We start from the raw sequence: 11,981 nt of genomic DNA, 5'->3' as shown, positions 1-11,981 counted from the left end.
CTTAAATTTGAAGAGATTAGTGAAAATTGAACAAAATGTTTCTACATGTATTTCGGTATATTTCGGTATTCACGCACAAAGTGCCAGAGTTCGTGTTACTTGCAAGAGATGTAGGGAAGAAAAAAACTTCGTTGGATCATCCTGTCCCCTTATATTTTGACTATTTCGGCATTTGGAAAATTTTCTTTTGGAAAAAATCATTAAGGGGCAGTGGCGTCGAAAGCAAACTGAAATGGGGGGGGGGGGGGGCTAGACTAATCCTCAGAAATCTTGACAAAACCCAATTCCCAATATCATGAAAATCCTAATCCGTGGGGGGGGGGGGGGGGGGGGGGGGGGGGAAGTATACCTATAACTCTAACTTCTCAATATTTCAATATGTTTTCAATTTGTCAATTTCAGATCAATTATGTTTATTGCGAAAAAAGTGTGTGGGGGGGGGGGGGGCTGAAGCCCCTATTATGCTATGTGCCTAATGGTTAGGTCTAACCACAGGGGCATCGTATACGCTCTACACTCTATGATATATATAAAGAATACATTTATATACACGTATGTCATAGAGTGTAGAGCGGATACGATGCCCCTGTGGTCTAACTTTGCAAAACAAGTGGGGGCTAAGCCCCCCCCCCCCCTAGCCCCCCCCCCCCCCCGGTTCCGACGCCTATGAGGGGCGGGGAAAGGGGTGAACCCGCTAAAAATTTCGTGAAACTGTGCCCAATAATAAGGTGCCTGTTTTCATAATATAATACCGGAGTGAACAAAAAAGCAACCATGTATGTTTGTACCTATGTTTGTGATGTGTGTATTTGTTTTTATTTTAACCCATTAACAAATATACATTGCCTTTAAACAAACTCTTGGAAAATTCAAAGTAACTCCAGCAATCACAGAATGTTAAAACCACTTTTTCCTCTTTCAATAATAGAACCTTGCACTATAGCAAGACCTTGGACTTTCGGTAGGACGTAACTATCTTATTCTTGCATCAAAACAAGTTAAAAATGACACTGGTTTCAAGCGAAATATATACACCGATTGCGTAGCTTTCGCTCACAAGCCAGACAAATGTCTTGTTGATTTCAAAGAGCCATGGCTGAGTGGCCTACAATGAAACAGACATGCGTACGTCACATTGCTGTTTGACACAATTGCCCAAAGTCCAATCTCTTGTTAAATGGTTCTAATTCATCAGGTAGGGCCAGCTTTATGATACAAACAATAAATGCGCAGATCGGGGGTGGTTGGGGATGGGGATCAAGGGAATTTGTTTATGGATCCGCGCATGAAATACTCGCAAATACGGAGCCACATTCCAGTCAGTGCAAACCGGTTTTCTTGTCAACTTATCGTGGGCGTGTTTCGCGCCACGTGGTCTCGCGCACGAGAATTTCATTCGAACAAGGCAAGAATCTGTCGCATTTGGCCACAACACATAGAAAAGGGAAGGCGTGCAATAACATCATGGCAGAACAGGCAAGGGAATATGTGTGGGGTAGGGATTCAAATTAGATTCAATTGTTTCAAATAAATTTTACATAAAATGTAAACCGCTCGCTGTTGCTATAACCGTTGACAATTTGGTTTTTCCCTCAAACAATACATGGGTTTTTAGCAGAGTAGCCGTTCAAATTTTTCATTGTAACTAAATATTTCAGCCTGTGAACTAAGCAAAGAAAAACCCACATTTGTGTTTTCCTTCAAAGAAGAGGATGAAGATGAAGATTACCTCATTCACACGTTATTCCTTAAAAATGTGAGTTTTTGTTTCGCTCGGTTTGATAGTCAATCATGCATGCAGCCATTTTGCCACGTTGTTGATATTTTAGTTTTACAAAACGTGTTGCGTCGCTATTCCTTGTATATTACTACACAGCAGAGTTTATAAAACTTTTCTTTCTAAATGAATGTTCTTGTTTGGAACCATGAAAACTCGTACAGTGTTCGGAAAAGTTTTCAGTGGTTGTAATAGTTATCTTATATTGAGTATCCGGAGAAGTTTTCAGTGATTGTATTATTTATTTTATGTAGTTTGTAGGATTTCTTATGATTGGCAGTAGTGATAACTCACTGATTTTTACCATGGCTGCTTTTAATATTACGTACCTGAACATATGTTTTAATGAAGACAGGAAATGTGATGCCTGACTTACTTGCAGCAAAACTCCGATTTGTTTAATTTACATCATAAAATGAACAAAAGTGTGCTTTGGACCCCCCCCCCTTCCCTCGGGAATAATTAAAATCCCATGGACCCCTCTGGAAAAATTACATGTATCTACAGTATCACATGGAGCAGTCTTGAAAATGAATTTTAATACTGTGGAATATGACCAAATTTCTTGCACTACTTCAAAGCACAAATGTTTTTTATTGATACCTAGACTAAAATGAAAATATATATATTGATGTTTCAGGCAGTCCTGGGTGCCTCAGCGGTGGAAAGCGAGAGGAATTTGATCCAGATGGAAACCAAGGACTCCAACAGGAAAGACCTAAAGGCCCCCATTGTCTCCCTGACCCTGGGCAAAAAGGACATGGTATGTTGGAAAAAATTCTTTTCCCAAGTGTATAGATTATCACAAACAAATCTTTAAGGATACATGTGCAGAATTAAGGAATAATGTAGGGGCAAGTGCATCAACTAATAATTTTTATCTGAAGCCAAAGTAAAATTGTCTGTCTGGAATTGCCTCCCGCTTCATTGAGATACCCAGCTGATTTATATTTTTTATCGATTAGATGAAATTTAAATTAGTAAAACTGTTTTGAAAATAAAAAGTAAATTCCCTCCCTCTCTCTCGGGTCTGGAAACCCAAAGGTTGCATTCCAAACAATTTTTTTAATGATGGTTGGAAATTTGATCTGCAAATAAGAAAGGAAATATCTTTTAGTCATGTATCACCTTGTTGTTTATTTGCAGGTTGACAACCCAGGGAATGAATGAGTTTTCTTGACATTTTTGTAAATTTTTAATCTTTTAGGCCTATATGCAGTGATCTTTCAATTGTTCATGTAGATTGCTTTTTATCTGTCGATTCATTATGATTCCTATTTTGCCTTAATTGCTAGCCCTCACTGAGCTTAAGTTTTGTATGTCTGCATTATTATTGAACATCTATAGACTTTTCATTCTATTTGGTTTTTATTATGATTGAAAGATCAATTAATTAAATGCACAATGCTAATGCTACATGTTCAAGCTTGCACCTAGCACTATATGCTTTCTAACCCCCCCCCCCCCCCCCCCCCCAAAAAAAAAAAAAAACAAAAAAAACAAACAAACAAACAAAACCAAAAAACTGTACTAGCATCATGAAAGCCGCCCAAATAAGAAGTCTTTAGTTTATTCAATAAATTTACAAAGAGCAATAACTCATTTTTTTTTGTGTTTTAACTAAATCTGAAAACTGAGTTACTCCCCTTTTTAATATGGCAGAAAAGCAGTATTTAATCTGATGCATGGATGCCCAAGAAACAAAGCATCATTTTCTTTGGCCTAACTTGTGTTGATAATTCTGTGTTTTATTTCAGTGTGCACTAGATTTAAGTTTCGGAGAAGAGGTGACGTTTAGACTGGTGGAAGGATCAGGGCCTGTCTTCCTCTCTGCCCAGGAACTTGTGGGTATGTGAAAAATTAAATAAGAATATATAAGAGATTTCTTAAAAGTTGATATTGTTGATATAAAAACGTGTAACATTCAGAAGCTTGCATTGCTTGATTTTATTGTACCTTGAAAATACCAGAGGCATCCTTAAACTGCATGGCTATAGAATTAAATACAGTGCAAATACTATACTTATATTTGATGAAAAGCATGCTCAGTTTCTCCTATTTTATTGGCAGTTAATAATCATATTGTTGCAAAATTCAAAATTTCAAACATACAGCCCATTTGTACTTGTACCATAAAAATCTTTCAATTCAAAAATTGTTTTCAATTCTGTAAGCAAGTTAAGTTGCAAGGTTGAAATTACTTTTCAGATAATTAACTCACAGTATTTGTGAAAAACTGGATTTTTATTTTTTTTTTCATAGAATACCCGGAAGATGGAAACCTCAGCCAGGAAGAGGACACGGAAGATTACACAGAGACGGAAGAGGACGAGCTGAAAGGAACGGAGGAAGAAGACGAAGTGGAGTCGCCCAAGAAGGAGGCCAAAAGTAAGAAGAGGAAGGCATCGGCAGTCAAGGGCAAGGGCAAAGCCAAGGTGAGGGCCAAAAGTAGTCGAGTCACACAGACACAAATGTAGAGTAAGAATTGGGCACCTTCGATTTAATGGGGGATGTTTTTATCACTTCAGAAGAAAAAGAAGGCAACCGAATCGGAAAGTGAGGAGGAGGAGGTATATATTTGATTCTTTTGGTTCTTTGTATAGTTGTATATTCCCTGATAATTTAATCCAAAGTCATCCAGCCATTTTATCTTGTATAATCCAAGGTGATCCTTCTCCTCTTGACATTGTGTCTGTCCTTTCAATAAAACATCAGTAATATTACAATTTCATCCAAATTTTTGAGCTGTTAGATATTTTTTATTCTTAACATGGACAGTTAGGGAAATTAACATGATTTCTGTTTTGCTCAGTCTGAGGATGAAGACGAGGAGATGGAGAGTGAGGAGGAAGAAGAGGAAGATGACGAGGAAGAGGAAGAAGAGAGCAGTCCAGAGAAAAAGTTAGTGTATCAGTACACTCAATAGATTTAAATGTGCATGATCAGAGGGCAACATGTCATTTTGTTATTTGGTATTGATAATGTTAAGGTTGAGCATGACTCGCAAAGGCATTGTCCGCCATATTTCTCTTTCATTGGCGCTATCCATACAACCCCTATGAAAGCCACAGACCTCTAATTAGCAGTGCAGAGTATTTCACTTTAGAGATCTCACTTGTGGGGATGTACATCTTGCATTGCAGTATGTGTGATCAGTTGTGATTTTAAATTAAATTGATTTTATATTAATTATTATAAAATTTGACACAATTTTTACAAGTAAGGAGAATTCATTTCTAATATCAAACATACAGGTGACACATTTTTTACAAAGACTTTTACAGACAGGAAATGCATGTAAATCAAGGAATAAAATCGCAAAATAATTAACTTAAGATTGTTTTGGGGGGGGGGGGGGGGGGGGGCGCTTGGTGTATTTTACGAACTCTGTATCATAATCTCATAGTTTGACTATAAAAAGAAAATTTATTTAAAACTTTAAGATGCCCCTTTTTAACTGACAAATAGAGTTGTCTTTCTTGCAATATCTACAACAGTTTTTTCTTTCTTTATGAAATAGGAAAAGTTCAAGAAAGGACAGTGCGAAGGTAAGCTGTAGCGTGCTAAAACTTACAGATCTATGGTCAGTGATGGTAGTTAATTTACCAGCTAGTGTATGGCAAGGAAATGGTAGTTAATTTACCAGCTAGTGTATGGTAAGGAAATGGTAGTTAATTTACCAGAGTAAGGCCAGAAATGGTAGTTTATCGGTGAATCGTCAGTCATGGTAATTATAATTTTACAGATGTATAATCTACCAGTTTATGGTCAGAAATGGGAGTTTATCGGTGTATGGTCAGACATAGTAGTTAATTTACAGGTGTATGTCACCCAGTCATAGAAGTTAACATACAGATGTATGTCACCCAGTCATGATAGTTGATTTACTGTGTTTAAAGATCAGTATCATATTAATTAATGGACTGATGTATCACCCAAAATTTGGAGGAAGGAAAATGGACCTTGAAATTATACATTAAATTGCTGATAACCTAATTCAAGGCATAGCTATTCAATATCAATTAAATTATTTTATTTTTAAAAAAAATCAAAAATCTATTTAAATCAACAAATGTACATTAGATTAAGCACTCTTTGGGTTCTGTTGAAAGCTGTTATTCAGAAGTGAATAACGTACATTAAATCATGCATGGTTGCATGATTGAATGATGTATCATAATTTTTTAAGAATTCCTAAATTGGAACTATTTATCTGAATATCATCTTTATTTTTATAACAATTAATCTTGCACCAGCTGCGTATCCTTGGACTGATAGAGATAATATAGGTAACTATAAACGTTTCTTTGATGTATGGAGACTGCGTGTAATAAAACACAATGTTGTCAATCCACTTTGATATGTGACAGTGATTTGATGGTAAAAAATGCATTGCTCAAAGAAAAATTAACATTTTTGGCATTTGGGAAATTCCACATGCAAGGAGTCGAACAATAAATCAAATGTTCCCGAAGTCCAATATTCCCAAAATTTCAATCTGTTGTCCCCATCCAGGTGTGGAATAAGGCTCTGTGTCTGTATCCTCAAGGACGGTACTGCACTACTTAACAGGGGCCATAAGATGCAGTAGGAAAGTCCTCATAAACGGCAAAATAAACAATATCAGGGCCACAAGTACACGCCAAGAAGTGGCCCTCCATTTATTTGAAGTGGGGATTATGGGTCTGCTCAAGCTCCCCCGATTGTGTCTAGAAGTGTGGACTTCGTGCCATGAGAGCTTGACTTCAAACAAACCCCGGCACTTGCGGACCCCTCCAAGACGGTGATTTACTGGTCCCTCAGAAGTGTGTGTGTTCATAATTCCTCAACAAGCATTGCCAGTATTGTAGGGAAGATCTTTTCTTATCCTGGGCAACTTCTTTCAAAGTTCTTAAAATGGAGGCAGTATCTTTACTTTTGAAAGCTGTTTAGATCTTTGGGAAGGTCTTGACTGTTTTTCTGCTCGAGTTTCAAATCTTAATTTATTTTTATTTTATCAAAAATAATCAAATTTCATTTTCAGAAAATATTTTCTTTCTAACTTCTGTTTATGAATTATCATCATCATGCATAGTTTTGGGTAAATTTTTTGCGAGTTTAATGGACATTTACAACTAATGGTTGTTACGTAATGTGTATCAACTCACCCTAAACTGTAATTGATGCCTCCTAGTTTTCCATGTGCCTTCCATGAATAAAATTCCCCAACACCTGCACAAGGAGGATAATGCAGGTGGGATAGGCAATACCGATAATTCAATCGCCACAGTCGTGCATGAACTCATTGTATAAGCCACAATAATTTTTCATTTCATATTTCAATTGTTAGTTTTCAAACATTGAGTATCAATCGGGCTATAAATTTTCCATTAGGGTTTATGTTTTATTGGCATTTGATAATTTATTAATCAAATGATCGCATGCCCTTGACCCACTCCCTAATGGAAAGTGCTGCAATAAAAAAATTCTTTTGTTGTATAATGTTTTAGGTGGTCTTTTCACTGTATGCATTACGCCACTTTAAAGTGGGTAAAATGATTAAGTAATTTGATAGTTATCTTGTTAATGCTCAATTTTTATACACCTTTTTATGCATTTTTCATGCCATTTGATTACCAGCTAAAAGTGTCTTAAAGAAAAAAAAAACGCACCCTGACTTTGAATTCAAAGGTTAAACTTTCTATACTTGCACATATTTTTATGCACCAGTAAACTGCCCCATATTTGTTTTTTAATATGCAATGAGTTAATGTTATGCATTTTTATTCAAAATTGAGAAGGAAAAAAAAACCCAAGTTCCAAAGAGAGTTTTTTCCCTTTTACTGTTGGGTGAAGCTAATTTAATCTGATCTACTAACATAAAAACACAAAGTGGGGGGTTCTGGGTCAATATTTGCCGAGTGGTTGGTACCCATCGCTTGTCTCTCACTTGAAGTGCATGATGGTCATTTAGGAGGGACCTTAAAAGCGGACTGCTCCGATTTGTCAACTTTCACACATTGAGCGCGTATCCTAATTATTTACTTAACCCTTCCGCTATTTGGCAAATTGTTGAAAATAGTAGAGAGTTGGTGAAAGGATATAATCTTTTCTGTGCAGGAGATTAATTTGTTGAAAAAAGAAAAGGGATTGTTGCTCTTAAATTGATAATTCACCGAATTAAAAACTTGTTACATTAGATACCATATTCAGTTTGAACTTCCTGGAAAATTATCACAAAGGGGATTTCCACGTCTTGTTGTATATTCTTTGTAATCAGTTGTTTTATCTGACAATCTTAGAATTCTTAGTTCTATTTCAATTACATGCAATACAGGTATATTAACTGAAGGAAAGGCAGATATTATCAATAAGTTTTATAAGAACAAAGTACTGATATTCCTTAAGTCAACATTTTTTTGGGGGGGGGGGAAGGAGTGAATTTATTTAGTTCACATGGCATCTAATTGTATGTGAAATATTTCTGCTACATATGTAAAACTTTTAGAAATATTAAATCTGCATATGTATTTGAGTTGGACGATCATATTTGATATATGTAAAAAAAGTCATGGATGAAACTGTTATGAAAATAATGTCTTAAGTTTGTACCAAGTTTTAGATATGATACAATATGCCTTGATCATAATGATGAATTTTATGAATGAATTTTTTTTAAAGATGGCGCCTTCCTCTCGTACCCACTTTGATTTTGAGATATGTAAATTAAATTCCTTGAAATATTGCCAAGCATTGAAGCAGGAAGAATATCCTTTTATTAAGAATTTTTTAAAGATAAAATTTGTGTTTTCTAGTACTTTTTCAGACACCATGGAATTTCACCTGTTCATAGCATTACTATCAACTTCTAAGGGTCAAATTACAATACCAAAAAACTTTAAAAACTTATAATTAAGTTAATGGGTTTTTTAATATTATAATATCTAACAGTTTTTTTTCCATGTTTTGCCCAAAGTACTGGGCTGTAGGTTTTAGGAAAGTAGTTCAAGGTCAAAGGTAATCAAAGATAAGCCTAAGGTCACAAGTTAAGGTCAAGTTTGATCCTAGCAACTGAATTAGTAACTGATGATCTCCTTGCTTGCAACATTAAATTTCTTTCTGCGAAACACTTTTGGTGTTCAATTATGTGCATTTACCAACTGAAGGTACTTGATTTTTGTTGTTTGAATTTTTTATGGACCCTTGATGAACAGTTAAGTTCTGTGTTTGCACATTCTGAAAAAAATTATCATTTTATTTTAATGTAAGTCATATATATTAAAGCAGAGGTTTGCCTGCAACAGACAGTGTAGTCAAGTTTTCTGAAATTGCCTAGATTGCATACAAACTTTCCACTGAATGTTTATGCAAAAAATATGAAAACATAAGTCTCCACTATATAGTTAGAGTGCCAAAAAAATGAAATGTACGCAGAAAGGTCAATTCTGTTGGCTAAACCAATTAAAAGGAAGGAAAACGGCAAATAAGCAAGTCCTTTCTCTTGTTGACTGGATGGATTGAGTAAACAAAAAACAGAAAAAATGAGAGGGGTTTAAAAGTTTATGATGTGAACTCTATTTTATGTGTAATGATATTGGAGATTTGGAGTGGTGCATTTCTCCCAAGGACTCGGGGTACTGCCAGGAATATAGGTCACTCTGTGAGTATGTGATTGTTTTACCTGGGAAGAAGCCGCTGGTGGTCAAATAAGGGCTTTGACTTAGATTTAAAACAGGAACCTATGTCAGGGTAAACATGAATGAAAGGGCTTCCAAACACTACATGATATCCACACAAAGAAGCTAGTTTGATCATTCATTCACATTTCAAACTCGAGCATCTAATCTTAGCTCACCATTCAGCGGAGTGCTCCAATTGTGTTTATCTTGACCCTCGGGTCGCCGAAAAAACAACTCTGTCCTTCAAAATGATTTCCAATTTTAAATTTATGAATGAAAATTTTCAATTAAATGAGAACCAGCCAAGCAACAGTGAAATGCCGGTTGGAGGGAGAGGGGTTGAGGTCTAAATTAATCTCGCCTGTCGCTCCCCAGAACGTCGCAGGTAGGAACAGGTAAACGGGCTCTGATTAATGGAGCGGGTGAGGGGACCTGGGCGCAGGTTGGAGCAGATGTGACACTCGAGGTCCATGCCATAAGTTGTCTCTTTGTTCCAGCAGGTGCCCCCCGTAGGGAGGGATAGTAGAGATGTTGTATATCTCGGACTCTCTTGATCTTGCCCATTCTCATTTGTGGTAACTTATTGGACAGTCTATTGATTAGGGATTTACCTGACTTGTCTTGATTTCTTGTCACGTGTAAACTAGGACATGTAAGATCAGATCTGTCTGAAATATATGTTTTGCATTGCTATTTTTAATTAAAAAATGTGTTTTATCTTTTTTCAGGGTGGAAAGAAGGTAGCCAAAAAGGGCAAAGTTGTCAAAAAGGGCAAAAAATAATCTCGGGAGAGCCTAACCTAGAAATGTTTTGTTTGAATTATCTAGTGCTGCATAATAAACATGTTCACAACTTTTTTTTTTTATTTTGTAAATGTATAAAAGATGGGATTCAAGCAAGTCATCAAACTATCATTTGGTACAATGCGACTTGTCTTTTTATGCTTTTGCAAAATCGTGCAGTTGCCAGATATCTTGAGGCAAAGAAATGTAAGGAGTTCCATGTTTAAAGTGAAAGATATTTTGCAAACCTCCATACATTTGTAGTATAAACTAATTGCTGGACGTTGATTTTTATGACGTAGCGGGGATGATCAAAGCAATAAAAAAGAATATAGGCGAATAAAGCGTGAATAGTGCCAATAGGATGAACATTAAATTTTCCGAATATTTTTATTTAATAAATATGTCATCTTTATGTACAATGGGCCTGGTGTCAATGTTTTAATGACTAAATGATTTTAAAAAGTATGGATTTTATTCATTATACTACGAATTTTGTTGGTCCACTGTGCGTTAATGAACATAGTTTAACTTTATAAAAATGATAGAAGAACGTTCCACAGTATTTTATATGCGTTTGATTGTTGCGACTTGCACTGCAAGGAGTCTGGATGGTCAACAAAATTTTGAACATGATCAATTTAACGGTTTTACGAAGAGACGCGACCCTTTCTGGTTGGGGTTAGTTCCAAACAAATGTAAATAGTTTAATTTCCAATCGGGTTTGACTGATTTCGTGATAATGTATAGCAACTATTTGAATAAAAAGAGGCTAGGCCATTAAGATTGCACAAATAGTTTCTGGTTTTAAAATATTTCAAATGAAGGAAAAATATTGAAAATACTTGGTTGTTACCTTTAGCATAAAAAACGAAATCAACAAATTTTGTTGATTAAAATAGTGTTTGTTTTTAGAATTGGTATTATAAAAATAAAAAAAGATAATTTTAAATTAAAAATGGATGTTTTGAAATATTTGAAATAAATCATTGAGACCTTATTTTTAATAACAAGCAATCGTTTGCTTCAACTTTTATTGCCTATTCATCTAGATCCTCGTCGTCGCAAAGTACGATCATCATTCTCCAATCACAGAGGGCGTCACATACGGACTTTGGACCATGCCTTCATAGATACTTTGCTTACCAAGAGGAATGAGTGAAACGTACGCATCAACGGTTTGCATGAAGTCAGGGGATGGAAAACAAAATATTGTAGAGCATGTTCTTCTGGGTTAGATTTTGTGCTCTTTTTTTATCATTTGCATATATGATTGCAGCTGTTTAACAATTAAAGCAGAGAAATATGAAAGGTTAAGCCCGTGCGAGATTTGAACCCCCGGCCCGTGGACAATTAATCTACTAGGCATAAAGGAGAGGCAATTGTGTCCACAGAAGGACATATTTAGAGCATCTTTTTTACTAAACATTTTACGAAATTAGGGAGACAGTTATTTTTTTCTCTAAACTATTTGGAGCATTTGAAAAAAACCGGATTATTACATACGACACATTTAGATCAACTTGCTATTAAAGTAATGGAAAAAATCCGGATACTTAATAAAGCATTCTCCGAATCCAATGGAGATAGATCATGGATAATGACATTAAGGTTTCAGATCATTTTTGCCAAGGTGGGGGAAAGGGGTCATGGCAATTTTCACGTGTGTTCAAAATGAAAGTAGATTATTAGATTTATAGTACATGTATTTAATCAAAAGTATATTGGCAATGCCAGTTGAGGAAAGAGGAATCAATAACTCGT

At 35.7% G+C, this 11,981-nt stretch overlaps 1 protein-coding gene across 2 annotated transcripts; it reads left to right on the top strand.

Annotated features, from left to right (window-relative positions):
- Window positions 1–1,342: 1,342 nt before the first annotated feature.
- LOC128182483 (mitotic apparatus protein p62-like) lies at window positions 1,343–10,289 on the top strand. 2 transcript variants are annotated; one of them, XM_052851117.1, is made up of 9 exons: window positions 1,343–1,495; window positions 1,659–1,756; window positions 2,418–2,540; window positions 3,535–3,625; window positions 4,040–4,212; window positions 4,306–4,347; window positions 4,590–4,678; window positions 5,298–5,325; window positions 10,164–10,289. In XM_052851117.1, the coding sequence occupies exons 1-9, from the start codon at window positions 1,465–1,467 to the stop codon at window positions 10,215–10,217; spliced, it is 729 nt and encodes a 242-aa protein (XP_052707077.1). In that variant the 5' UTR covers window positions 1,343–1,464; the 3' UTR covers window positions 10,218–10,289. The 2 variants fall into 2 exon arrangements, with proteins under 2 accessions (XP_052707077.1, XP_052707078.1); XM_052851118.1 differs by lacking the exon at window positions 4,306–4,347.
- Window positions 10,290–11,981: the final 1,692 nt, after the last annotated feature.

This window comes from Crassostrea angulata, chromosome 4, assembly GCF_025612915.1.
Source record: "Crassostrea angulata isolate pt1a10 chromosome 4, ASM2561291v2, whole genome shotgun sequence".
In the NCBI taxonomy this organism is placed as follows: Eukaryota; Metazoa; Mollusca; class Bivalvia; order Ostreida; family Ostreidae; genus Magallana; species Magallana angulata.
This window is presented reverse-complemented; position numbering and strand designations above follow the sequence as displayed.